This window comes from Vanellus vanellus (assembly GCF_965231255.1).
Source record: "Vanellus vanellus genome assembly, chromosome: 6".
In the NCBI taxonomy this organism is placed as follows: domain Eukaryota; kingdom Metazoa; phylum Chordata; class Aves; order Charadriiformes; family Charadriidae; genus Vanellus; species Vanellus vanellus.
In genome coordinates, this window is record NC_138911.1 from 18,164,908 (window position 1) to 18,192,626 (window position 27,719).

Consider the following 27,719-nt stretch of genomic DNA (forward strand, 5'->3'; position numbering starts at 1 on the left):
TCATTCTGATGGCGCGTATGGATCCATACCCAGGAATAATGCTACCACCACAGGGCTATAACGTGACACCTACACGTTGTGCAGGGACTGATGAAGCTGGACCTCAGCCCCAGTGTGCCAGGCAAGCCAGCCTGTAGCTGATGGCCCACACCAACCCATACATGCTACAGGCTCCCTGAACCATAGGGCTGTCTAATAAAAATTTGGGATAAGCCAGATGCTGCTCAACGTTTATCCCGTGGCTGTAGCAACATCAGTCTTGCGGTCCGTTCCCATTCCTTGCCCCCGCTTGCCAGCCTCTCCTGCTCTACCATCACCTTGCGTGAAAGTCCAGAGCAGCCCTGGGGCCAGAGCCTAAACAAGGGACAAGTTAGTTAGAGATTGCTTCAAAAAGGTGCCAAATTTCATCTCAGGCATTACTTTTTTTTTAAGAGCAGGCTGGACAAAATGACACAGGTTGCGCTGAGCCTGCCTTGTAGCAGAGGAGGGGACTAAGTGACCATTGCAGGTCTGTCCATGATGCCTCTGATCCCACCATTGCCCTAAATCTCCCCTCTGTACCTACTGATGCATAAATGTCAAAAGACCCCGTTGAGTTTGGTCATATTAATCTAGATTTATTGAACCAGGGAAGAAGGTAGCTCTTCCACTACACTGTATGTTTAATTCCTCCTCCTCCAGGTGTAGTGCCATGGCCATCGAGGACAGGCTGAGCTGGGGGGAGGTGTTTGAAGGGCATCTCGTGTTGGACAGGGATGGTGTCAGGTGAACTTCGATGGACCCTTTGACACCCAAAATCCGAGACATCCCTTCCCCACTGCCTCGGGGGGCTTTGGGCCATGCACGGAGTGACACCCAGCCTCTCCTCACCGCGGGGATGCCCTTGCTCCACCGGATGGAGCCAAGCTGAACAGATGAACACACAGGCGGCTTTCTCTCTACTTACACTTCCTCGGTATCAGACATGTCGGCAGCGAGTTTCTAGACAAAAGATGAAAAGAAGGAAAAAAAAAAAAAAAAAAAAAGAGGGGAAAAAAAAAAAAAAGGTGTTATTACCAGGAGCGCCTCCTAGCAAATGCCAAGGCAGGAGCAGATGGGTTGACATTTGAGGACCAAAAAAGCCAGGCACCTGCTTTCCCACACAGCAGCCAATCCCCCACCAACACTGCCATTTTGGGAACAGCACAGACCTTTTCCAGCCAGGTCAGAGGAGAAGGAGAGGAGAAGAGGAAAAGATCATCTGGAAAGATATGCCCCGTCAACCTGGCTTTAAGTTACAAAACTCCAAAGCTCGGGGAGAAGGGTGTCCTCTCGCACCCATCTGACATTTCCCTCGCTCCAGCAAGATCAGAGAAATTTTTCCTTCTTTTACATTTCCACAAGTGGGAAGGCTCCAGCTCCAAAGCATTAGTCAGAGCTAAAAAAAATAACTGAAACTACCAATATACCCAGAGATACCCATTTATTTGTCAGCACTCAAAAGTGCTTTAAGTAGTAGTGTCTGTCTTATACAGCTGATGAATAAACGAACAATTATCTGCTGATGAGTTTAGGATGAGAACTGGCTAAATGCCTGGACAGGCAATTCACATGGGTATAACCAGTTGTATTTATTACAACCAATCCTCACACCACGGGGCAGAAGCGCGCCCACCCGCGGTGCCGTCGTGGCTAGCATTTCTGCGCAGCCCGAGTCGGGGCTGTGTGCGGACCGCCGCCTGCGGAGAGATGCAGCCAGGGAAGGGCAAGGGCTGGATGCAGCCACTCTGCTGATCTTTGCCGGACCCCAAACGTGTGCATCGGAGCCTCAGCCGGCGTCAGTGGGAGCAGTGCTGCTATTCGGGGAGCAACATGGTAATATCGTGCACTGCACCGGGTTCAGTGATGGCCTCGGTGCAACGCTATGGCTCTCCTAAAAGCATCAGCTGCCCTGAGGCCAGGGGGAGAAGGTGGGGAAATGGCCCCCAAAGCTTCCTCCAAACCCACAGCAGGTCTTAAATTAGAAAACGAGGCTCCTCCTCGCTGGGAAACCCTAGCCATGACTTTCATTACTTCGTTACTCAGCTGATATATGTGAGATGTCTTGAAGGAGCAGGTGGGCTGACTTAGGTTCAAAAGGAACAACTGCAGCTCAGCAGCTTTCTATTTCAGAGGAAGGCAGTAATCCCATAGGCTCCAACCCTGCCCTATAAGGGATCCTCTCCATTCCCCAGAAATGACCCTGAACACCATGCGTTAATGCCAACAGGATTTAAAATCCCCGTGTTCTAAGCAGTGATAAACAGCCAGCATTTTTTCTTCTAGTTTGTCATTTATCCTCTTTCTGAAATTCAGCATCGCCCTGGAAGTAGTGCCAACAATGGCTGTGTTATGACCAGATCTGAGTAACTGGACAGGAGGGCGATTCATTGCTAGGACACATGAGATTTGGGTTCAGTGATCTTTTGGTCCCAGGCTGCTTTCAACTTGGTAGCTGTGATTGCTCACTCCTCAAGTGCAACAGCCATTCCAGGGAGTACTTTGCAGACTCTAACCCCACCAGGCAAGAGGCATCTTGGAGGAATTTTGTGCTTGGGAGGAATTTCAGCTCTCCAAAAGGCTTTTCTGCTGCATCAATTCCCGCTGCTGCTTGTTACTTGGATGCTACAACACCTCCGTTTTCTTTCCCCTGATCTTTTCTATCTAGATGATCAAATCTTCAGAATAAAGACTTCCACTTGCTATGTGCACAGTGGCTAGCAGTATAATAGGTTTGCAATCCCATTTCAGCCTACAAAAATTATTCAAGCTATTAGTAATAACGCTTGATAGTATGTTGGTTTATGCAGCGGGACAGCAGAGCTTCTCCAGGCAAAAGCCTGTAGGAGGAACCTGCCAGATACCCAGCTGTTGGTTCCTTCCAAAACGCGTGATCTCTAAGGACTCAGGGCAATGGCCAGTCCTCCCACGGGTTCTGCTTTTAATTTATAAACCCAGAGTTCCTTCTTCCCAAGGTGGAGGGGAAAAAAGAAGACTTTTAATGGGCTTTTGGCTAAATTCTTCTTCCCTCTTACTCCAGTAGCAAGAAGAGTAATACTTCTCAATGCTGGAGAAGAAATCAGCTCAAGAGCCCTGTGTGTGCATACAGAGAGCAAATGTCTGTTCAGTGTAGGATAGGAACGTAACGCAGTGCAATGCTGTTCTTTCCAAGGCAACTGAAGTCAATGGGAGTCTTTGCAATCAGGCTTTCCATTAACAGTTATTGGAATGAGCTCATCTAGTCTCCAATTTAGCTCTAAGGACATCTTGCTGAGGGTTGTCACATTGGCTGTTCCCCTACACCCTTCCATATTTGTTAATCCAAGCGCTGCAAATGCGAATGGGATTTTACGTGGCATCTGTCCGGGTGCTATAAAAGCCGAGCGAGAATGCCAGCATCCCTGACACCATAAGACCCTAACCCTGAGGGTGTTTCTGGGCCCCGGATAAAATGAATTAATAACAAGTGCATTGGCAGACTCTGTGTAGAGATGAGCCAGATGCAGGAACCCCACAGGCTAGGGCAGGGGGGACAAAAAAAAAAATCCGGGGGGACGTGCAGACTTCAGCCTTGCAAGGTCCAGATGTTCAGCCAAGTTTGGTGGCTTTGTCGGGGGTAGCTGGCATTTAGGGCTGTAGCTGACTGCCACTGCCCTGGCTGGAAAGCCAAAAAGGTCTTGCCTCAAGAACAAGGTGTCTGTCCGCTTTGAGGCACTCGAAAGCCATCTGGTCCCTCAAAGCCAGGGACAAAACACAGACCATCACAGCAACAACCACTCGAGACGAGAAAGGCTCTTTGATGCTCAGCGCTGTTCACATAGCTAACTCTGTCATCAGAGCAGCCAACAAACCCAAACCATATTTACATCCAAAAAGGCAATAAAGAAAGCAATCCTCTAAGAGGGGTATTTTTTGCCGTTAGGATTAGGTTCGCTGAAGGCAATGGAAAGTCTCCAGCTGGCTCAGGATTACCCTTTGGTGGAAATTACTTTACACGCAGCAAATGCAGCCTAAGATTAAGGCTGTTAGCACCTTAAGGCAATAATTGGGTTTTGTTTTTACAGTGGCAGAAAAAATGGGGTCTGGTCTTGACTGAGGTTTAAGGATATAATAAAATCAATTAGCTAATACTGCCCACCATTTGGAAGGAAATCAAAACACGTGGGGAAGTTTCTCCAGACCAAAAACTTGCCTGCCTGCTCCCACACCTTAAAGGTGAAAGCAAAGGTTATTTTCTGCATTTCGTTCAAGCTAAGCGGGTCACGGCTTGAAGGACAAATACCCCGATCCTCATTAGCCCCAGGTGGGCAGGAACACCGTGTCCCTTTTGGCCCCAAATGCTCCCACCCTTGGCTGAAAGAGCAGAGCCAGCACATCCCAAGAAGCCTCTTAGCAGCTGAGAATGCACCCGGGAGGGGGAACGGGCTGCCTTGCACCTCCGGGCCATCCCTGGAAATAACCCACCTGTCAATCATCCCCTCCCAAACCAGGCCATACAAGGGAGGCAAGGTAGCAAGAGCCGTACAGAAAGGGGGGAGGACAAAAGTGGCCACGCATGGGCGGTGGGACCTGGCAGGGACAGCTATCAGGCGAGGACTAGGGGTACGATCCACCAAGCACCACATGGCCATGCTTTCCCAGCAGCAAAGCCAGTGCATCTATTTTTTTTATATATACATATATGTACACATTAAAAAATATGTGTATTATATATATCTCCTAAATATATAAATATATACGTATACTTTTCCACATAAAAAGTATATACATATACTTTTTTAAATATGTATTTCTTCCATCCCTCTGCCTCCTCCCTTTATTTCTGAACTGCTCAGTTGTTTCCAGCAGAAAGCGTTTCTCTCCCCAGGGGTTGGAGAGAGAGCGAAGTGCCCCCGGCGGCGCTGCCGCTGAAACCGGGGAGCAGGACCCAAGCGCCGCTGCGGGCTCCACCCACACAAAGCAAAATCCCCATTCCCTGCCCCAAAATGTGCCCTTTATCCTTGTCTTCGGGGTGATACGATCTGTCAGATCCCTGCCTGGGGTTTGCTAGGAACAACAAGGCGGAGACAGAGGACGAAAAGACAATGACCATGGTTAGCTTATAGCTCCTGCTTTTCCCCTGGTTTGGTGCCCACGAGGGACATCTGCCTGCCCGGGCAATCGCCTACAGCCTCGCTGGAGCTCCCCCGTGCCAGTGGCACAGCTCCCACCCAGATCGCTGGCATCAAAGCCACCGGTGCTGGTGACACTCCTGCCTTTGCAGGATACCCCCCACCCCGACAGTGAGGAGCTCTGCCCCATGGGGCAGCTGCAGGCTGGGGGTGGGTGGGATTCCCCCCCACACACAGGGGGGATTCACCCACACTAGGTGGTTGGGTCAATAAAGTGCAGGGGTTTGAAGCCTTGCAAACAGGGAGCATCCCATCACCACTCTGAATTAAACCTCCTTCTGCCCCTCCCTGCCCACAGGGGGATTCTGTCCCAATTTTCTGCTTCTCTGTGGAAGAGGCCAATTTTCCATGACCACATTTGTGGTTCTCAGGTCTCCTCTAGCCTCACACCCCACAGCCTTCCTCGCCGGCCGGCAGCTCCCTGGTCGTCCTGCCCTTCATCCCTCCTGCCTTGGCCATCCCTTTCTCCGGATGACAGGGGAAAGAAGGACAGCACTTCCCTCCCACTGCTGGATGGAGTTTTCCTGAATGCCCTGAGAGACGCGACTTCATTCCCAGCCCCGTACCTTGGTTTTGGAAGGGTCTTTTCTCCCACCACTAATCCTTGAGAGTTCAGAGCACCCAAATCTCTAAGAGTGGCACAAGCCTTCACACAATGCCCAACAAAAACCAGGAAGGAAAAGTACCTTTTCCTTAGGATCCTATCCTAGGTCCTGGATCTAGTGGACCCCAGCCCACCCCTGATGCTTCTTTATTCAAACGAAGGATCAACCCCTCTGTGGTGTTACCCCCCCCACCCCCCGGCAGCATCCCTTGCCAGGGCTCCCGCTTACCTGGGAGGAGCGGAGAGAAGCACCGAGCTCCCTGCTGAAGAGGACGGGCAGGCTGGGATCTGCGAGCGTCCCAAGGTGATGCAGCTGTCAACTTATAGTGACATTTGATCATCTGGAGGAGCCGATTGGCCCCAGACCCCCTGCGCTGGGCTGGGAAGGGAGCAGGGTTGGTGAGGGGGTGGAGGGGGGAGCAAGGGAAGGGGGGGAAAAAAAAGGTCATACCATGTATAGGAGCAGCTGGAGGAATTGCACAGATGATGCTAAGATGGGAGGGACATGTTTGGAGAAAAAAAAAAAAAAAACAACCTCCAGGGCTTATGTTTCTATATTTACAACCCCACCAGGCAGGCAGAGCTTAAAGAGGGGTATCTGAGGCAAAGGCACCTCGGAAACAAATGGCGGGGCACCCCGCAGCTCCATGGTGCATGGTCGCTGCTTAAAAACCTGGTCGTGGCACCCTGGCTCTTGTAATCTCAACACGCAGCAGCAGCTTCTGCTCTCCTGGCCAGGCAGGACCTCTTCCCTGCTGCCCCCCTACATGTCAGTAGCTTTGGTTGTGCTGCAGGGTTAGAGCCTGCAGGGGGCTTGGGGACCTTCTGCTGCCCAACGGTCTTTGAAACAAGCAGTCACGGGGCATGCGAAAAAGTCAGGAGCGTGTAGCACACGTCGCATGTGGTTTTGGGGGGGGGGGGGATGGTGCGTGGCACGCACCCACCTCTCGCTAAGACTACCTGGGCTCTGCCACGCATCAGAGCTTGAGGAGACCTGGGGCTAAAAGTAAGAAAACAGGAACTCAGCAAGAGAGCTTGTCTGACCTCAAGCCACACTCAGAGCCTTTCTTAACATGATGCAAAAGCGTTATTGAAGTAAGGTCCAGATGTCTGGACCCCACCTAGGATCCTCTAGATGCCCGGAGGGGTTTTGCCACCCAAGCACCCTCTGCAGTTGCACGGCTGTGCCGGCAGAGGATTGCAGTGCCTTGGACAACCCTCTGGCTCACAGTTTCCATTTCATTAAACCTCACAGGCTTCAGCTCCCTATGCCCTCCCTCCCACCCCTCTCGCCTTGGCAGGGCTCCCTGGCGGTGCAGAGCATGCCTTCCGATGTGCCTGGCAGCTCCAGCAACCCCTTTCTCCCAGCCTGTAGGAGCAGAGAAAACCTTTAGGCGCTGCAGGGCAGGCGGTATTTTTGGCCCAGGTCACAGATCGATTCCTGCCCACTCTTTCCCTACCACTTGCAGGAAAGGGTCCCCAACCGAGGATGTAGAGACGAGCTTTTAAAGCCGTGGAGCAGGAGCACAGCGCTGCAGCCTCCCATTCTCCAGGTAACATGCACGAGCCAAAATCCCCTCTCCAGCCTGTATTCTGTGGCCGTCTGGCAGCTTATCCCCTCACCTCCCTCCCGCAACCCAGCTCGAGCCAATGCTTTTGTAACTCGTGGGGTGGGAGAGGGACAGTGCGTCCATCCTCAGTGCCCTGATTTCAGTCGGGAGGAGTTTGCCAGCTGGGGGAGCCAGGGTGGGCACCCCATGCTGCTGAGGACAATGGCACCTGCATGGGGACGCGCAGCTGGACCAGGTATTGTGGCTTCCGCTCCCCCACCCCAGCTCTGCCAAAAGCACTAATGCAGCAAAGCAGCCCTTCGCGCTGCATTTTCGGGGCCATCAAGCATTTTTGCCATCTTCCACAGGCTCATTTTCCTCGGGCACTGCACCAGCTGGGCACATCTCCAAGAAATACTGTATTTGCCCAAACTGGCAGCGGAGTGGGGATGTGTGGGAGGGGAGTCCCCCAGCTGTTTCTCCTTTTATGTTTGCCACAGACCCAGTTTGGCAATGGTATTCACCAGCCTCGTTCACCTGCCTGCCGCTTATAGGCTGTCCCCGCTGCTGACAGGGCATCGAGTCTCGGGTCTCCCACACCAAGTGTTGGATGAATCAGTTAAAAAGGAAACGTGTGTGTGCGCAACTGCATGTGAAGCCCGGGCGGTTCTCAGCAAATGCGAGGCTGAACGCTCCTGTGGTCCCGTCTGGCCCATTTGCTGCCGGTGGGTTGGCAGGAGACACATGAGCATCTTGTGGGGTTGCACAGCCTCTGCTGGAGTGGTGCTGCTTGTGCACCGGCAGCAGGGAAGCGCTCCACATCACTCAAATTCCCCTCTAAGCATCTTGACAAATGTGATGTTGATGCGGGCTAAGGGAGGGACAGGTAAGCAGATGTTTCCACCTGCTGCAGCTCTGTTTTCAAAGACTTGAGATGCAAATGTTGGTCCCCTCAGTTCCTGTACACAGGCATCTGCGCTCAGCTCAGTTCCTGATCTGAACGCATTTGGCAACTGCTCCAGATAATGTCCGTCTTTACGTTACGCATCATGTCCATGATCCATCTTCCCCATCACTACCCCCTGCGAGCATGGCCCATCTGCTTAGTACTGTCCCCAAGGATGTCTGTGCATCCTACGGGCAGCCTCTGTCAGAGCGCTCGTGTCCGTGCATCTCGTCTCCAGTCCAGTGCAATCCGGTTTCCTTTTCCCACAGGACTGAGGGGATCTGCTCCATCCCTCCAGAAGAGAGCTTATCTGATGCACACATCCTCTGTTTGTACTGCTATCATCTGGTTCACAACCGAGGCTCATTCCCCACAGCCCATTTTGTGTTTGCCCTTTCTTCCCTTTGTGGGTCTCTCTATCTGCTTTGGCACGTAATCCTCTCAAATATTTGCTTCAGGCCTTAGCTGCATCTTGATGCCATCGCACACCAGTTTCATTCACAGCCTGCAACGTTTTCGTTAGCTTTGCCTCTCTCTACAGTAGATAGTCCTGCTCAAGGATATATATTTTGCGCTATCTTGACATCATCTCTTCTCTGCATCAGCAGGAAGGTGTACTTGGACTTGCCTTTGAGCTGCTGCAGCGCAGCCAGGCCAGCTTAGAGAGCGAGCAAACCACCACCACCCACCTCATGCTTTCTACTGACCACATGGACCAGATGAGAGAGAGAGGATCCCAGTTGTGGCCGCATTTCTTCCAAAAGCTATCAGATTTTGTTAGGCGAGGGCACAGCAAGCGCTTGTCTTTGGAGGAGCCCCTCTCACCAGCTGCCAGGTTAGAAGACAGCACCACGGCCAAAGAGAGCATGCATACAGGTCACAGACATGAACCAGGGTCTCAAACCACATGAAAGTCCCTCCACCTGCTGACCGAAAGCCGGGGCCTGGCATGCTTTTACAGTGACAGCATCTCCACCTGGGAGAGGATACAGCAAACCAGTGTTCCTCCTTGAATTCGGAACTAGAGGCTGGGGCAGAGATCTAGAGAAGTTTCCACTAGGTAACCTAACCCAATATCGCATTTCTTTTCGGTAGGTAGGAGCAGCCAGACTGGTTATTTGAGATGGGCCACGGGAATATACAGCATAGCAGGGCCACTTGCAGGGGAGCTGTAATCAGCCCTTCTCATCTTTTCTGGCTGTTGGCTGACCTATCACAGCAGCCAGTGCACTCAGCAGGAGATGCCTTTAAATACAGCGTTCGCATATTAGCCTCGATAATTTTACAAATTGCATAAAGATGGGCACTTTGGCCAAATGCGTGTCTTTATTTTTTTTTTTTTTTTATACTCTCACTCCTCCCATGCTCATTGCACACCAGTCAGTGAGCAGCATTTCCATGGATCACTGCCTCCTACAGCTGGATGGCATCCAGCCAGCGAGCTGAAAAAGTGCTGTAAAAGTGCATCTAAAAACATCTACAGCCCTGGAAGTCTGAAATCCTACCTGTGGCTTCACATTCATTAAAGACTACAGAGTTTGTAAATAAAATCAGGTACAGTCTTCCCATAAAACAGGTGCTCTTTCACAACCCAGGAAAGATCTAACTCCTGAAAAGAAACAATACCTACCCCTTATTCACCAACTACTGACCAACACTGAGCAAACCGGTCTAATACCGAAGCAGATCCTGCTTTGGCACGCAAGTTGAGCCAGAGGACCTCCTGAGGTCCTTCCTCACCCAAACTTGCCCATGACTCCACACTTACACCTTTGTGATAGAGCTACAGAGGAACTTCCACTGACACCATCTTTCATCGGAAACTGGTTAAGCTATCCAAAGTGAAATTGTTTGCCAGGAAAATATCTTTTACTTGAGTTGTTCCATCATTCACAGTCTGAGTGTTTCTTAATTTTTTTTCCCCTCTCTTTGAATGCCTTCAAAACAAAATATTTTGATTTTTTTTGTATGATAAATTATACTGGGTTTGGTGTGTTTGTCCACTTATACAGACATCAGCACTGAAACACTTGAAGTTATCCATGAAAATGTGTTGATTAAGCTGACTGGGAAAGGGCAGGGATGCGTTTTTCTGCTTTGTGACACTTTCAATTATAAACCTTTTACCATGATTTGGGGCAGGCGGGAAATGGGAATCACAAGAGCCATGTGGGAAAGAAAACTGAATTCTTATCCAGTTCCATTGCCCCTCCTTCTTCTCAGGTTTTCTGCAGTGGGGTTTAATCAGCAGTTCAAGGTTAGAGTAGATGCCCTACATTCACCAAAACACTCTTTCCAATTTAATTGAAGCAGTTGCCAATAAAAAAGCAGATCAGATAGTGACTAAGTAAGTACACTCAGAGAAAGGACAGAATAGATATATAATTAATTATTTTCTGTTCCTGAGTAAAATCCAATGACCTGTTTTATGCAGCCGGTCAAGCAGAGATCAGAATAGCCTTAAACTTTAAAATCGGCTCCTCTATTTAAGTATCAGCAGACTGCTGCCATTTCACTGGCAATGACAGGATCCTGAGGAATCTGAAACACAACTCAAATGGTCCGAGCAAAGACCAGGCTTCCTCCCCGGCTCCTCTAATACCCTGGCTTGGCATTTGGGCTCAGGATCTCAGTCCCTCCCCCAGCTAGAAGAGACCTGGTGCAGTGTTTGCCATGCAGAGCGATGCACCTCTTGCAGCAGGCGCCGAGATACAGGGGAGAGCAATTGTTCTCCAGGTTGTGGATTCACCTACCTGAATCCTGAAAGGTGGCCGGGGAACCTCAGGGTACTGGCACCTTTTCCTGATGGGGCTCCATGACATGTCACAGGTTCAGGGGCATAAAAATAAGAATAAAGGGCAACAAACAACCTTCACTTATTACCTAATTGCCTTATTACCAAATTACCTATGTACGCCTCCATCCACCTTCCTGATACTGCTCTTCTTGCATCCGGAGGGAGGGAATCAATCAACACATTCGTGGAGGATTCTAGTGTGTCATCCTTTCTGTGAAATTCAATCAGTAGGAGAATCTGCCACCATCTTATCCCCTCTCTTCGCCTGCAAGAGCAGAAACTCTATGTAGAGTTTGCATAAGAAACAGGGAGGGATCTGAATACCTCCTACATCAGCATCAGATGCAAACATAATCCAGCCTTGCGCATCATTCATATGGTGCATGCTGCAAATACGCTCATTAGGCTGATGTGGTTTTGGTGGTGACAGTGGCAGAGCAGGGTACAATGTGTCCTTGGGCATTTTTAAATTCTCTTGAAATTTTCTTATTCATCATGGGTTTTCTTTTTCCCCCCCCCCCCCCCCCGAAGTTTCCAGTTGGGTTGGCTCTGGTTGTTATTATCTTTTTTTTTTTTTTTTTTCCAAGCAACATTTTCAGCATTAGAGACACACAAAGTCACGAGAGTTCCTAAAAGACAATGCAAGTTTTGAGTTGTTAAAGTAATCAGTCAAAGAGGAATTAATTGCATTAGGGTATTCGCATGAAGGATTGAGCGGCTACCCTGAAATCCTTCCACAGGTCAGCACTGCTCTGAGGAGCAGCATGTCCTGCAGAGCCAAGTGTGATCTCATCAGTCATGAGGGAGACAGAGAGAGAGAAAGCAAATGGAAACCTCGCCTCCAACACCTACCCAAAGATGCATCTGCATCCCTTCCATGAGAACTGGCCTCATCAGATGGGCCATAACTGATGGATGCGGGAAATGCTTTGCTATCTTCATCCATGACAGAGCGACTCAAAGTCAGATTAGAGATACATTACCACACAGGGTCAATGAGCAACAAGGCTTAGCAGGGTGGTACTGGAGAAGAAGCAAGAATTTGCTTCCAGAGTTTACTTTCTGGCGTAGCTCACCAGTATTCCAAAAACCAGATGGAAGCTTAAGCCGGGTGTAAAGCTGCTTTGGAGACCTCCAGAGAAACTGTTCTTGCCATACCCCTATCTCCCTATGAGCACGTTTAACCTACCAGCTGCCTTGGCGCCCACGCTAAAAGGGTCCTGAAAGGCTGTGAAAAAGCAAAGCCCATACTGGGGTGACAGCTGGGAAAGGGGATGAAACACCCAGGGGCCAAGAGGCGGTAAATAACTGCATGGCTTTTGGGCAGCTTACACATTCAGCCAGGGCAAAGGCAGGTATCGGTGCCATCCTTACCAGCTCCCTTTAGCAGTCTCTGCCCTGATCTTCAAACTGCATACAAACCCCCAACCAAACTTCACCAAACCAATTGGCTCCAAACCCCCCCTGCTCCCAGCGCAGCACATTCCACACTTGCATAGTCTGTACAGCACATCCCTCACCAGGAACAAGCAGAGAGGGAACCAGAATTTGCACTCTTCCTCTGTGGGGACGGTAACAATTAAAGTGCAGCTCCAAACTTGCATTTTGCAACCCTGACTTTTGCAAAACAGTAAATCTGACTGGCAAACTTGAAAAGCCTCCAACTGGTTTCATTGCCTGGAGCTACTCTGCTATACTATCTGTCCTGGCAACATCACCATCATCTGCCCTTCACCTCTCCGGTACTTTAGATGTCGAACTTTGCAGGGCCAAAGCTAGGAGCATGCAGTGGTGTTACTCGATAGCCCTTCTTCATGCTAATTTTAGTTGATGGAACTTTTAATGCTTTTAAAAAGGTGTTACTTTATTTTTGAGAAAATTCTTGTACTTATTGGCTACTGTAAATACTCTTTTCTGTCTGATGTTTTGAACTTACCTACAGGGCTCTAAAAATAGCAAGAAAACAGCACCCAAAATGATCTCAAAGGAACGATGACCTGTTAATTCTGTAAACCAAACCGAGTAACACGATGCACCCAACATGCAAGTGATTGCAGATGGAAACAAATTACACATCAGTAAGTACTGAATTTCATCTTTCTTCAGTTAATATTGATTCCTGATTTTTGTGGTAGATTGGTGTTCCATCACTCAGCTGTTTGCTTCGGGAGATGTGCTTGCTCGATCTGCTTTAGACATCTAATCCCTGTGGGATCCAGGAGATCCTCTTTGGACACCCTAGATGCAGGCTAGCTGTCTCTCTGAAAATAAGGGATCAGGCTGGACAACTTGAGACATAGCCAGGGCCTCATCCTCAGGCTATTTACACCTAAATGGACGAGACAGGCAGTGAGGACAAAGCCTGAGCAGCAGGATGGGAGCCAGGAGCAGTGCCTGGAGCTGCTGTTTTGGGCTGTCTCCCAGAGGAGGTGAACAAGGCAGGAGCCCAGCCGAGCTGCTCACAGCAGCCATCCACAGCCTGTTCCATAACCTCAGGGAAGGCCTACCTAGCCAACCGAACACCTTGCCGCTTTCATGCTTTAAAATGCCTGCTCATATAAATTCCAAAGATATTTTCCCCTTACTTTGCTTCAACCTCCCCCACGTTCTTCCCGTCACCCTGAAAAGCCCCAAGCCCGTGACACTTTTTTCTATTTATTTGAAGGATGGGATGAAGAGTGCCTGTCTTTAGCATTGCTAAACCACAATTACTTAGAGTTATTGTGAAGAGATTAAGCACCTTTCTGAAATTTATGATCTAAATCAAATTGTTCCACGGCAACCAAAACCCTCAGGGGACCCAATGAAAAAAATCACAGGAAAATCACTTGTGGTCTGTCTCATTATCATCAGCAGGTTCCTTGTAACAGGCCCATCATTTCTGAAGCAAATGCTAGCTCCAATTGCACTTCTTGTCACTGTCAGATCCATTCTTTACCCGCTTTAAAATATATCTATCACACAGCATTAGCGAAAGCGTGCTGAGCTGGCGAGAGTTACCAATAGACCAACCTCAGAGCCTCGTTCAGTAGCATATCAGCTGCCACCTCATTATTTATAGCCGACCCGCTCTTTGAGCTTGTTTATTTTCCCTCCCTAAGGTGGTGGTGTCGGGAGGGGAAGCTCTGACATTCAGGCCCAGGTGTCTCCAAGTCTGACCTTTCCTTCAAAGAGCAGAAACCGCAGACACATTTCAAGGAAGAAAGTCATTTGGAAACTTTAGACCCTTGTGTCCACCACCTCACTTGGGGCCCAGTGCAGAGCTGCAAGCAAGACTTGAGCAGATCTGTTAATTAGCCAGCTCATGTACAAAAAGATGGTCATAAAAACGAGCCTATAATTATTTTATACCTGGAAAGAGAACCAGATGAAGTCCAGTCCCCAGTCTCGGCGCAGAACAAGTGCTATATAAAGACACAACATTCAAAACAGACTTGAGTTTTCCATCAGCTCAGTTTTCCCCACGTTTAAATAATGCTGGCTTATGGCCTGCAGGAAATAGGCACTGCAATGGTTGCGAGCCGTGTTTTTTTTTAACCCCATCTCACATACACTCGTGTAGAATCATCTGTTAAAGCTTGTTGGGATAAAAGCAGCCCTGAGGCCTGCTACGGAAGGACAAGCAGCCTGTTTCAGTATTACCGTAGCCCCCAAAGATTCAGTTATTAGCAGGTGCGGTACAAAAGGACATTCCGCTTCTGCATAATCAAAATATACAGGACAGGGAAAGAAGGCAGTGGAGAGAAGCAACACCTTGAGGTGTGCCACAAGGTGAGAGTACTGAGAGTACTCTTTGGGCACCGTTGACCTGCTGATGGGATGGTAATTTGGGATAGCATGGCGGCACAGGGCGACTAAGAGATACAGGGACTAGAAAAGCATTGCTTTTCTCCACCAGCTCTGACGCAAGACACTCTCAATGCCTCAGTTTGTGCTTGTTACACTTAAAGTGCAACAGTCCCAGGAGAAGATAAGCTAAGATCTTATAACGAGTTGCAGAGATGCCAATGCTGCAAAACAAACAAACAATTAAAAAGCTTGATATTGTGAAAAATGAATGTAAGGAAGACAGGGAGCAGTCAGCTACCGAATAAGACCAGCCCAGTAACTGCTATAGAGAGGCACAACCTGCTCTCGTTTGCTCAAGATGAGCAGGATGGGTCCCCAGCAGCACTCTTCACATGCCTAGGAGAGCAGCGGCCCCATTGACATGCAGAGATGCACAGGAGAGCTGGAAGCAGCTCTCTTTCCCCTGGCAGATACAGGTACCTCATAAAGAGCTACACCCATCTGCTCCAAGCCAGGTTTTTCCCTAGTTCCTCACCAGCACTGGAGTGCTCTGGTTTCCCCAGAGAGTTTCCACACAACCTACTCCCTTCTGTGCTGCATCCAGAACCTGAATTATACGAGTTGTTTCTATTGAAACCACATCTAGGTCCACATGGGCTTTAAGTGGGGAAAATATGCCCTGCCAATTAACCCTCCTTAGAGAAGGAATCTCACACAAGCAGCCTTTGGGACCTTTTCTGCGCTCTCCAAGCTAGCAGGGCACAGGAGAAGTTTCTGGCCCTCCTTTCCACCAGCCAACTGCAAAACGAAGTTGAAACAAATTGGTGCAGCCAGCTTGCACGCACGCAAGGGCACAGTAACACTGCTTTCACCTTCTGCCAGAACATCTCTACATACCCCCATTGCTACTGCTCTGGCCTTACTTGAAAATCCCACCATGACAGACTAGGCTGAAGAGAGGAAGATGGGCCCAGATGGTCTCCATGCTCCCCAGTGGTCTGAGGAACACAGGCTCCTTTAGTTACTACCTCCAGGAAGGGCTGAAGCAGAGGATGGAGAAGATGAGGGTACCAATAAGGAGAAAGACAACAGCAAGAAGTGGTATCTGAAAACATTCCTGTTCCTAACACTTTAGGAAAACATGGAAAGGATAGCACAAAATATTTGCTCTCTCTACGCCACAGAAACATTTAAATGTTATTACTTGGAAGATCACCTCCATAAAAAGATTTCATTAGATGGTTCCAGATAGGACAGTCAGCTCGTTAGAGTGCTGGGTTCCTGTACAGACAGCTATATTGACCTCATCTCAGCTGTATAAGCAGGCTATAGAGGATTTTATATTTTATTTTTTTATATGGCTGACACAGCCAGTGATTTTTGTCGAAGCCTGTGACACTGCTCGTGTCCATTAGTTGGGGAGCCAAGCGCTCCGCTTCTCCTAGCTGATCACTCCATAGGAAGTCTTCCGCATGCTGCTTCATCTCTCACCCAAACATTGCTCATTCCCATTTTACAATCAATTACCCCCAATAACAATGAAGGATGCAGCAAGATGACAAGGATCTGCTAACGTGGGACAGGCACATGGAAAGCCCCTTTCCTGCATACGTCAAGCTCCTTTTCTTTTTGCCCTTAGTATGATGTTTCTTGTCCTCTACTTTCTGCTCAAGTGGAGAGCTGCAAGGTCTTGGAAAACAGCTTTGCAGGAACTCCTACATCAACAAAATCCTCAGAGTTGCCATCATTACAACATCCTTCTCAAATTTTATTAAATGCTTACCAAAAAAAAAAAAAAAAAAAAAAAATCCAGGACACACAGTAAATATAAGCAGAAAGCAAACCGATGCAGGAGGAGAGAGAAGCTGCCCTCCCTCCAGGAAAGCAAAAACAAGTTGCAAAATTATGTTGACAAGGGAAGAGGGCAGAAATAAGACCTTAAAGAAGGGATGAGGGACATGCTAACACCAGGAAGTATGAAGACGTGGGAGAGCTCAGAAACAGCCCTGGGAGCCGATTTACAGATCTCAGGTCCAAGGCCAGAGTGCCACTCTTTAGGGCTTCAGTCTCCCCATGTTCACAGCAAGCCCTGACCTCCACAACTCATTAGGATGCCTTTACACCAAGGCAGCTTCCAGCATAAGAGAAGCAGCCATTTCCCAGATATCCTGTTCTCCAGGAGCACAGCAGGCAGATTATCAACATACCCACCATCTCTGGCATTCAGAAGTGTTTCAGTCACTGGAGCCTACAGGTTAGAGAACAAGCAAATCCCTTTCCCAAAGAAGGGAGAGAATGCCAGTGATCAGCACTCCTCAGTTAGGAAAGGAGACTTCCAATCCATGTTAGACAGGGAGAGGAAGGCAGCAGCTATTTGAAACAAAGCTGCCATCGCCACTGTCAAGATGGAAAAGTGGCAGGAACATTTTGGCATGGGTACGTAACTGTGATTCAAGGACGATCTGGGAACTAAAGAAAAAAAAACCACAGGACTAAGTTGAATGGGATTTGATGTACACAGAGTAGACCAAAGTCCCTCAATGCATATGTTACAAAGGGACAGAAGCTGTGTTGTAAACGGGGGAAGACTTAACCTACAGCTGGCACCAATAGGGTGACAAGTGGTCCTTGCAGTCTCCTCACGCTCAGGATCTGCCCATTGCCCTCCTTTCAAACACTGATTCTTTTACCAGGTTTCAGTTGAGCTCTTTCCCACCACCCAGCTACCAAAAGCCACAAAAGTCAAAATTCTTCATCACATAGCAAAAGCCCTGCCAGCTCGACAGGGCAGCAGATCCCCCTCTTCCAACACTTGAGAAAGAAGAGAGGGAGAGAGGGAGCAGAGCCACAGCTTCCCATTTCCATAGCAGAGGCAGGTAAAAAATTAAAAAAAAAAAAAAAAAAAAAAAAAGCGCCAGAGTCACATGGAAGGTTAAAACAGGGATGGGTTTTCCCAGCTGATCTGGTTCCTTTTCATCCAACTGGGGGCAGCATGGGGTATTGCTCACACCCAGAGAGGAGTCAGGCTGTACTGAAGCAGACTGACATCAGGCAGGAGGAGAAGAGAAACATCCTTCAATTATCTTCTGTGGAGCAGAGGAAATAGCGGCATCAAAGGTTTCATCGAGTCAGGACCAAGCTCAGCTGCAAGACAAGAAAACAAGTTTACGCATACCATTTGGCCTGTCACAAACGATACCCTGGGCTCTACAGGGACAGCCTCTTTCTACCCCCTTTCTAGGGTTTTTTTTCCCCCCAAAGCCCTGTGAATCAGCCCATAAAGCTTCAGCACTGCAGGACAGCCAACCGTGCTACGTTCCCATGGCAGAGCAGACGCCGAGGGCTGAATGCCCGGCAGAGGTCACGACTGCCCAGGCAGAGGGAAGGATGTGCTCCTGCTCAGCTGTCTCCTCCCAAGGAGGAAATTAGCAGGTTTCCTTCAAGCCCAAGAAAGCCACTAAAGCAGAGGGTGTGTTCCTACAGCCCCCGGCAGCCGCAGCTCTCCGCTTGGGACCATCTGCAGCAGTATCGGGTTCCTGCAGCTCTCGATCTGCTCCGTGCACGACAGCTGGTGCAGCCAAGGGACTCCAGCGTGCAGATGACTTTTCCATTGCATGATAAATGACTTCTCCATGCCGACACTCTCCCCACCATTCCCAGTTTGGGGTTGACTGCAGATGGAGCAGACTCCAGGAGAACAGTTGGGGTCCAAGAGTGGGCGAGACCTCCCCTTCACCCACAGGCACTCAACTAGCAGCAGGGAAACTTAACCCTTTGAAAGCCTCTTGACTCAGCTTCTAGCTCAATTTCTTTCCAGCTTATCACAAACCCACCCAAGTTTCTCAGGCAGCATTTTCCCTGTTGTCCCTGGGTTTTCAGCTCCGGCCTTTCCGCTGGCAATAAAGCAAGTCCATCTGTCCCTTTGCTTTTGCTTCGTTATGCAGCAAGGGGGAAGATGTTCACAATCTTGCTTGTTGCAGAATTTCTTCTGAGCACACAGAGCTCTGAAGGAGATTCAAACAAAGCCAAGCATGACAGGGAACGCAAATAAATTAAGAGCTAATTTCCTTTTGCTGTCTCTTAGCATCTCTGTGCCTCACTAGTCAAATACACATGCTTGGGCACAGTCACATGCCCTGGAAGTTACCACCCACAAGGTCTCCAAGACCCACAGCACAGCAGGTTTCAAGTCAGCTGGAATGCTGAGATAGTAGCAAGAGTGATTTTAAGAGTCCAGACTATTGTAAGAGACCACAAATCTTGAGATTATAGGACGCAAAGCCGCCTCTAACTTTGGGAACAGAGGGAAAGTTTTCCTGGTGCATGCAGGTTATATCTAAGCTTCCCACTCCAAGAACTCCTGTGCTCTCCTCAGTAGCATCTGGCAGTTTGCAGCAAATCCCAGGCAAGATACTGCAGTGACCCATGTGGGAAGCTGTATTTTTCTGGGATGCAGCAGTCCATAGGACCAGGAAAACACTCAAAGAGCTGATCAGTAGTTGGGAAGTTCACTGCCCTGCCTCTTCAGTATTCCCTACACAACAAACCTGAAGCAGATCCACCTTCTAATTCCGGACCACAGCTCATCTTGTAGTACAGGCTGTCCATAGGACCACATTAAACAGGAGCAGATGAAATCATTCCACAATCAATCCTAACATCAGATGCATGTACTAGCTCACCTTGCAGCAGGTAAAAGTCGCCCAAGCAATTACCAATTCCTATACAAACACAACCAGAGCAGTGTTGAAGAGCAAGTAAACACCTCCAACTGAGGCATTTTGGCTTTCTGACCCAGAAAAAACTAGAATGTCCACAAGGCTAGGGAAGAGAACAGGTATATGCTGAAGGAATGGGCTCTCAGCTTTTTTTGGGGCCGGTGCAGACTTGTTTCTAAGAGTAGCTCTTGGAATAGAGCAAGTCCTAATCCCAGCCTAGTTCCTAAGGCATGAAGCTGATAAGCCACTGGGAATGCCCAACAGTTGTCACCCCCAGCTGGCACAAATCCCCTCCAAGCCCCTCGCCAAAACAAGTGGGAGGTTTCTCATGCCTGCAGCCAAAATAAATGCATCAGGTGGTAGTAGCATACCACTTGCTAGACACTGCTGCCCTGTCCAACACAGCCTCTGCTCTGGAGGACAGCTTGTCCACCATGGTGAGGACTGGACCTTGAAGGCTTTGTGCCCCACATGCCACCCTCTTCTGTGCTTTCATTTGCTGCTGCCTTTTTTTTTTTTTGAGAGGGGGAAAGTCTCATCCTTCTTTCCCCCATCCACAGCCAGTTTTGGCAGATACACCATCTGCTTGCTCGGTACAGATGAGCTTCCCAGCCCAGTGCCGACAGCAGCACTGCAAGCCCAAAGAGAACACTGGGCACTCAAGCACAAATAGCTGTTCTGCACTTTTAAGAGTTTTATTCAGGATAATTTTCCCCACACAGTAGATACCGCACTACACACCCACACTAACCAGAGCGGGTTGGGAGCCACCAGGAACCAAGCAGAGGACATACAATAGCCCCTCTGAGCAACCCTGACATCACCCCATCTCCTCTTCCTCATTTCAGGATGCTCAGTTGCATCCAGCACCAGCAATTAAGGGGCTCTGTGATTTATGCCTCATTTCATAGCAAAACTCAGCAACTCTGTGCTGAGTGAGAGCCAGGGCAGAGTCAGATTTCTTTTTGGGGGCTGCCAAAGAGTCACGGCAGGTCAGAGGCTGGGTGCTTGGTGTTCCCCAGCCTTGCTCAGGAAGAGAAAGAGGAGAATTGAGACTAGTTGTATCTTTCTGTCCCCACCACAGACCCTTAGCTTGACCGCAGGAATTCTGACTGGTGCTCACCAGAAAGAACAGGAGACGGTGGTGAGTTAGCAACAGAGAGGGAGAAAAGAAGTTGTTCATTCCCCCGGGAGCAGCACAGTGTTGGCCAAAGAGGGTCCAACTGCAATTGCCATTGGGGATAAAACCCAACTCAGACCACAACTCATTTCTCTTTCACTGAAGAATGGGCAATACAGGGAGGACAGCGGCAATGCTCCCCCAGAGGAAAGAGAAAAATAGGGTTTATCTTAAATTGAGTGCAGAAAGAGAAGGTTGCCGCTGTGCTTGACACAATGAAGAAACGCCAGTCGGAGTTAGTGTTGTGACAAAGCACTTTCTCATCAGATAAACGCAGCTTTTAAGTCCTGCATTTCATGGGATGTCTTTCTGCCAGCTGAAATCAATCAAGGCCAGTGTTGACTTTGACTCAAGTGACACATGTAGTTTATGGCTGTTCTGTTGTACATAACATTGTATCAGAGTATTAATAACTGGAATTTGGAAAGCCATGAAACATTCCTGATTTGTGCCTCTGGAGAATGTTTCAAAGCTTCAAAATTTCAGACCTGCTCTGTTTCTCTTGACATTTCCTTCCAAGTCCTGTCAGAACTTGCCAAGACACAAACATCTGGAGTCCCAAGGAGCTCTCGCTGGATTTTGCACTAATGCCACGAGCAGGAGGGCTCCAGGTTTGCCAATACAACTTGCCCCCAGTACATCTTTTGCCCTGCCACACCACCCTCAAGACTGGCTGAGGCTACCTTGGGAGACTAGGAAAACCAAGACAGATGCTCTTCTCCCACAACACTGACTCCACACTCATAGCTTTTGGAGAGAGGAAGAAGAGGCCTTACGTATGAATACTTCAGAGTCTAACCCAGGGCTAAGGCCACACCAACTCTAAGCTTTGTGTTTTCTTCCAGGAAATGACAATGCTGATAACAGTATCATCCTCCATCCAGCCTGCTCCCATCCGCCACCACCTTTCTCCCCCTCCCACCCTACCAAAGCCTGGGAAGGACAACCTGCGGCTCCAGCGGCTGCTGAAGAAGGCAGCCAAGAAAAACGCTGTCCTAGCTTCAGAGCAAGTCAAGTCATTTAGGTCCAGCCTCTCACCCGTGAATGAGGCCAGCCCTGATCTAGAGCACAATGAAAGCGCTCCCCCAGCAGAAACCCCTGAAACCACAGCACCCCCCTCCACCAGCCTCCCGACCCGCCTCTCCGTCAAGCCCATCACCCACCGTGTCCCCTCCCCGTTCCGGAAGAGCAAGCCTTTCACCCTGAAGGTAACTGAGCAGAGGCGAATTGCCGAACACCTCAGGCTCACGACCTCCTCGGCCATGCCCATGCTACACCAGCCAGGTGCTCCTGAGACTCTACAGCAGCCCGAAGGCACAGACACCCACCTTCCCTCTCCAGGCGACCCTTCCATAGTTGTTTTCCCCCAACCTCCTCCTTCCAGTACACCCAGTAAAGAAAGGGCACCAGAGGTTACCTATGTCACCAAGGTGCACACTTATTTCCACAGTGTCAAGCCACCCAGAGCTAAAACACCCACATCAGATCAGACCCAAGCAACCATCAGCCATGAAGACAAAAGGCCTCCTTCTCCGGCAGCTGAAACAAGCCGCTCTGAACCATCTCCAGGGCAGATACCTGCCCCACTCAATGACAGCAGGGCCACAGCTCCCACAGTGGTGCCTCCTCTCCTTTCTGCTGCAGAGACAGAGCCTCCTAAGGAACCCAAGCCTGCTTCTACTGAAGAGTCCATCGAGGCCCCTTCACCCAAGCCCAGTACCTCCGATTCCCACACCAATAAGCCTACAACACATGAAAGTGACACAGAAATATCTGGATCAGAGAGAGCTCCTGAATTACCCAAGCAAGATGGCGACATCCTAAAACCAGCAACATCCAGCACTCCTTGGAGGCAAGCACGCCCACAGACAGCAACCCCAACACAAGCTGACAGTACAGGGGCCACCTCCACAGACACCAAGGCAGAACATGTCATTCAGCCTCACTTGACCGCCAGCTTACCAAACTCCAGCCCTCCCCTCAAAGCTGAGCCAGCACTACCATCAGCAGAAGCAGCAAGACCTGCTGGAGCTAATGCTGGTGGCTGGCATCGCCTCAGGAAGCACTTGATGGTGCAGCCAGAGGCACCCAACTTCCCAGAGCCTGAGCCAGAAAAGCCAAGACAGGAGGAAGGGAGCAAGGAAGACAGCTCTCAAGCAATCATCAGTCAAGACCACAGGCTGTTTAAATCAAGGGCTACAAGAATGTGGGATGCTATTTTATACCAGATGACAGTCAACAAAGAGAGGAAGCAGCAAACAGAAGAGAAGAAGCTGCTGAAGGAAGAAAGCTGCTTTCTTCCCCGCCGCTTACCCATCCTTCTACATAAGCCACGCTTCGATGCCAGGAAACTGAAGGAGCTGGCTGCCAAACCCATGACAAAGATCACCACCATGTTCGAGGTGGGCCGGTTTAGACCCAAAGCAGCTGAGGAGCACACCAAGAGCTTTAACAGAACGGCATCAGGATGGTCAGTCAACTGAAGCCAGGCTGTTCCACCAGGCCCACATCTCTGGAGGTTCCTACAGGGCACCAAGGAAGAGAGCACCTATGTCTAGGTTTGATGCCCAACACAGCCAAGTGTAAGGAAAAAAATAAAATGAAATAAAACCCCTCCAAGCCAGCAGCCTCATGCTGTGGGTTTAAGGGTTACTCTCCATATGTATACAAGCTTAAATGCATAACGTACCACATCCACAGGGCATGAGCCAGGAAAACAGACATGCACTTGTAAAAAGAGCCAACAAGCTCTGTATGCAGTAATACGGGGAAGAGAGGGGAGGCACACAGTGAAAAGGACAAATTGCCTGTAGAAAAAGCCCAGTTTAGAGGAAGATGATGGAATCTGAGTTCATTTTATTGTGTTTAAGACTAAGAGAAATCCTAGAAATAAAAGCAGTTGTAGACGAGACAATATGAAGGAATCTGGGTTGCTCCACATCTCCTCTAGAGATTCTTAGAAACTGAACTCAAAGACGGTACACATCACCTCTTCAGCTTCTCCACCGAAAGTGCTGTGGAGGGCACCTTCCACCCATTCACTGAGAACAAGGTGGAAATTCATCCTTTCACCCAAGGCACAGACAAGGGACAGCATAAGATATCCATCCTGCTGTCACATAGCGGTTCCCCTGCCTAGAACGCTGGACATCAACATTTGATGTCTTCCTAGGTCAGTCTACTAAATCGTAGCACACAGAAGACTAGCTTTGTTGTAGTAATCAAGTTATGTTATGCATTTTACAGAGCTTTTTTAAGTACCGCTGTGGGTTAGTGTTTTCATGATAACCAGCAGCAGCCTGCTTCAGCATGTGGGTATACAGCTCCCTGTATTTAACAAGATGCTGTTTTCTGGGGGTTCCTGCTAACCACATGTAGTCTCGTTTTCAAGAGGCAACATCATAATATTTGCATACCTCCTGGTGCCTGATGTCCTGGAAAAAAAGGTATTTAAAACAAAATCCCCAACTCTGTCCATCCACAGAGACACCTACGCTTTCCAGCATTCGTCACCCTTTGCATCTCCATCACCACCAAGCTTATGAGCATGAAAGCTGGAGATCAGCTATTTCTGTTTCTCAAGGGACTTTGTCATATGCTGGGATATTCCTACACAGCTAATAGAGGATTGCTATGTTTAGTCCAAATAGGAAACTCAATACACAGCTCTTTACATTCTCTTCATGCACAGAGGATATGGAGCTCACCAAAATGTCCCCGAGCCAAACTGCAAGCAGAATTACAAACAAAACCAAGAGACCCTTTTGCCTTTTTTAAGTCCTCTAATTTTGCAATGATGCTATCAGTAAAGTTCAATTGTAATCAACCAATCACTAAAGTTTTCACTTTGCTGGTCTTATCCTCTGTTTTGTAATCCCTTCCCTATTACAAGGAGAAAAAAGAAAAGAGAGAGAGAAGGAAGAATAATACAAGTATCTAAAATTTTGATTTCTCCAACCCCACCAGTTTTCCAGGAAAGCGCTGAAAAGAGGTAGGTTGGAAACGCACCAGTAATCACAAGTGGATCCCAGGTAAGCCTTTGCAGGATAATTCAACGTGCTGCAAGAGAAGGCTATAGAGAAAGATCCACACAGCAACACAAAATCAAAAAGGGTACAGCTTAAAACATGCAGAATGCCTAATGCAGATGAAATATGACCTTACCACACAGCATTAAAGTGGCACCTTACTGTAGCACCGATAGCTGGATGCCTATGCACAAGGTCCACAGCATTAGCGTGGAGCAGAACAGCCAACTTGGGCTTGGGATTCTCCTTGGGAGAATTGGAGAGACTTGGGAGACTAAGTGAGTCTGGGCAGAGAAGATGGCTTCAGAAGCAATTGTGCTTTAATCCACTTTGTCCTGCAGTGAGAACAACCACCCAGAACAAACCAGCAACTCTCACACATGACGATGAGGAAAGGCTTATGTCTTGCATCTGCTGGGCTTCCCACCAGGCTGCATCCACAACCCAGCCCCACTGCACAGGGATGGAAGATGGAGAATGGCCGGTGAGGAGAGTGATGCCCACAGTAGGATGCAGAGGCAGGCAGGTTTGGCCACATGCTTTAACCATTCTGCCCCAAAAGTAAAGGGCAGAGGCATATAGCAGGCACGGAGAGTCCTACAGAGAGGCCCTGGCACGAGAGCATTGGAGAGGAAAGTACAGATGCCTGGAGGCAAGAGGAGATTTCCACCAGTGGTTCTGCATTGGGAGCCATTGCAGCATGTCCCAGCTTGAGCTGCCATGCTGAGCAAGGGAAGTAAAATGCCATAGCACACAGTTCGGTTGTTTTTCAATGTCAACCAACCTCAGGCAATTGGTAAGAGCCCAAATTGTCACTTACAGAAAACCTCTTACTCCACAGCCTGCTCAGAGGTCCTGCAGCTCAGGGAGGGAGGGGAGAAGGAAGAACTGTACCTGTGCTCAAGAAACTAGAAAGCTGATAAGGTGGTGCTGAGCGAGTGACACGGGGGTGAGCCAGAAGGGTTTGGGAGCAAAAAGGCAACCATGAAGGGATCTGCCAGTAGGGAAAAAGGATGAGCATAGTTCAGAGAGGTGGAGAAGAGCTGGGGAGTAGAGACCTCTCAACACACAAAAGAGCCAGCTAAAAACCCAAGAACAGAAACAAGCCAAGATCCTCCAAGCTATCGCAGTCATTTTGCTATTTGCGGTCAAAAAAACCTTCCTTTTGAATGAGCCCATAGGGCAACAGTGCTGTGCAGTGGTTGCCTGGAGTGCTGCGTGGATCCTAGAGGACATCCCATGACAAATGCTGGTCTTTCAAGATGGGATGCCAGAAAAAGATCAGAGGTGAGGGCACTTTCCTTTGAGCTGCTTGCAGAAGCTCAGGTAGGGCAAACAAAATCTGCTGACAACCTAGCAAAACCTGTTTCCTATAAAGAATTGAAGCTCAGTAGGATCCCACCTGGTGCATCAAAACAGACTTCAGGAAAAAGAAGAGGACTGATCAAAGAGGAGACTTTAAAATAGATTTCCGAAAGCCACAGGCAGGGAAGCAAGCTGCCGATACAAGTCCGGTAGGCTCCTCCTTCTTTACATCTAAAAACATAGCTTTGGGGAGGCTTGGGTTTGTACTGTTGCCCATCTCAAAGTGGCATTCAAGAGAGCTTCTCTTCTAAATGGGCACCACAGAAGGAAAAAAAACCAAACAAACCCAAACAAAACAATATGCTGCAATCAGAAGCCAGCTCCTTGAGGGGAAAAAAAAAAAAAAAAAAAACAAAAAAAAAAAAACCACCACACACAACAGAAGGAACACAGCGCCCAGAAGAATTCAGAAACAAAAGGTGTTTTGTAGCAGACAGAGCTATTTATAAGCTTGGCTATGAAATAAAGCTTCTTTTTTATACTAGGAAAAAAGAGTGAGCTTGTTTTCACCCCCAACAACTTCCTCTCCTCTCACAGTGCCAGATGCTGCCCGGTTGGATCCAACCAGTTATCACCTCCCTCTAGGCCATTCCTCCTTATTGCTGCAACCCTCTACTGTTATCCACTCAAGATAACACCAGGATATCTATTAACATAAACACAATATGAGCATGAGATCCAAAGACCGTTTCAAGAGGGCACAGAGACAGCAACCCAGCTCTGCCTTCCCCCTTACTACACTTCAGAGGATGGTCCTTTCTGCTCTGTTGGTCTACCCAGCACAGCAGATGTTCATGTCCTCCCTACTACAACTCTATTATGGACTGGTTCCAAGAGGTTACTGAAATCATTAAAAGTTTTTCCCCTGATTAATTCAGTAAATCAGGGAATTAGACCCCAGAAGCATCTGAATTTCAGGAGTGCATCAGCCCCTATGCTCAGTCAAAGTGACCTCCAGCTATCTACTTCTCCTTGCAACATAAGAGAGCATAAGAAAAAACAGCAGATAGACTGTTCCTTTGAACTAGCAAAGGCAAACACACCTTCACCCAAACAGCAGTAGCTAAGGGACTTATTCTGCAGATTAAGCTAACACAGGTATCCAGCTTCCTAGCAGCCTTAGAAAGTCAAAGACCAAAACAAACCCCACCGTGTACCTGCTCCCTTCCAGCTCAAAGTCAGGCGTTTGCCCAGAAGCAAGGCTCCAGCTGTTACCATACAGTACCTTCCCACTCCCCCGAAGTTTAGCTGGCAGAAACATCCCCAACATCCCACCAGAACAGCAGCAGGATTTTGTTACGCAGTGCAAGGTCATACCCCACCTACCTGGTTAACGAGTTCTCCAGGCATGCTATTGCTCTGCCGGATCATCTATCAACACCTTCTTGTACTGGCCATGGCCTGTTGCAACAAATTTATACTTTTTGCCAGAAGGAGTGGACTGAACGGGAGAGAAAGAAAGAGCCAAAGTCAGCATTTTTCTCCCTCAAATAGGCAGTCAAGATCAAATAACTGAAACCAGAGGAGTATGTGAAACAGTTTTCTGTAATCCC

The 27,719-nt window shown here is 48.7% G+C and overlaps 2 protein-coding genes and 1 long non-coding RNA gene across 5 annotated transcripts in view; 1 reads left to right on the top strand and 2 right to left on the bottom strand.

Annotated features, from left to right (window-relative positions):
• Window positions 1-517: 517 nt before the first annotated feature.
• On the bottom strand, window positions 518-6,280 carry LOC309673124. Its single transcript, XR_014269289.1, has 3 exons — window positions 6,245-6,280; window positions 6,023-6,113; window positions 518-981 (listed from the first exon to the last, which is right to left on the bottom strand). It is a non-coding gene; the product is annotated as an uncharacterized lncRNA (long non-coding RNA).
• A 905-nt stretch (window positions 6,281-7,185) lies between these two features.
• Window positions 7,186-23,396, top strand: PRR33 (proline rich 33). The gene is made up of 3 exons (XM_082484751.1): window positions 7,186-7,346; window positions 13,029-13,164; window positions 21,619-23,396. Exons 2-3 carry the CDS (start codon window positions 13,144-13,146, stop codon window positions 23,254-23,256), a joined length of 1,659 nt encoding a protein of 552 aa, XP_082340877.1. The 5' UTR covers window positions 7,186-7,346; window positions 13,029-13,143; the 3' UTR covers window positions 23,257-23,396.
• The window catches only part of LSP1 (lymphocyte specific protein 1), a 52,690-nt gene continuing 41,392 nt past the window's right edge, over window positions 16,422-27,719 (bottom strand). The window contains exons 10-11 of one of the 3 annotated variants that reach the window (XM_082484755.1): window positions 27,493-27,607; window positions 16,422-18,019 (exon numbers count right to left, since the gene is read on the bottom strand). In XM_082484755.1, the coding sequence (XP_082340881.1) occupies window positions 27,518-27,607 (90 nt within the window). In that variant the 3' untranslated portion in view covers window positions 16,422-18,019; window positions 27,493-27,517. The remainder of the gene's footprint in view (window positions 18,020-27,492; window positions 27,608-27,719) is intronic. The other 2 variants (XM_082484754.1, XM_082484753.1) reach the window with 2 other exon arrangements.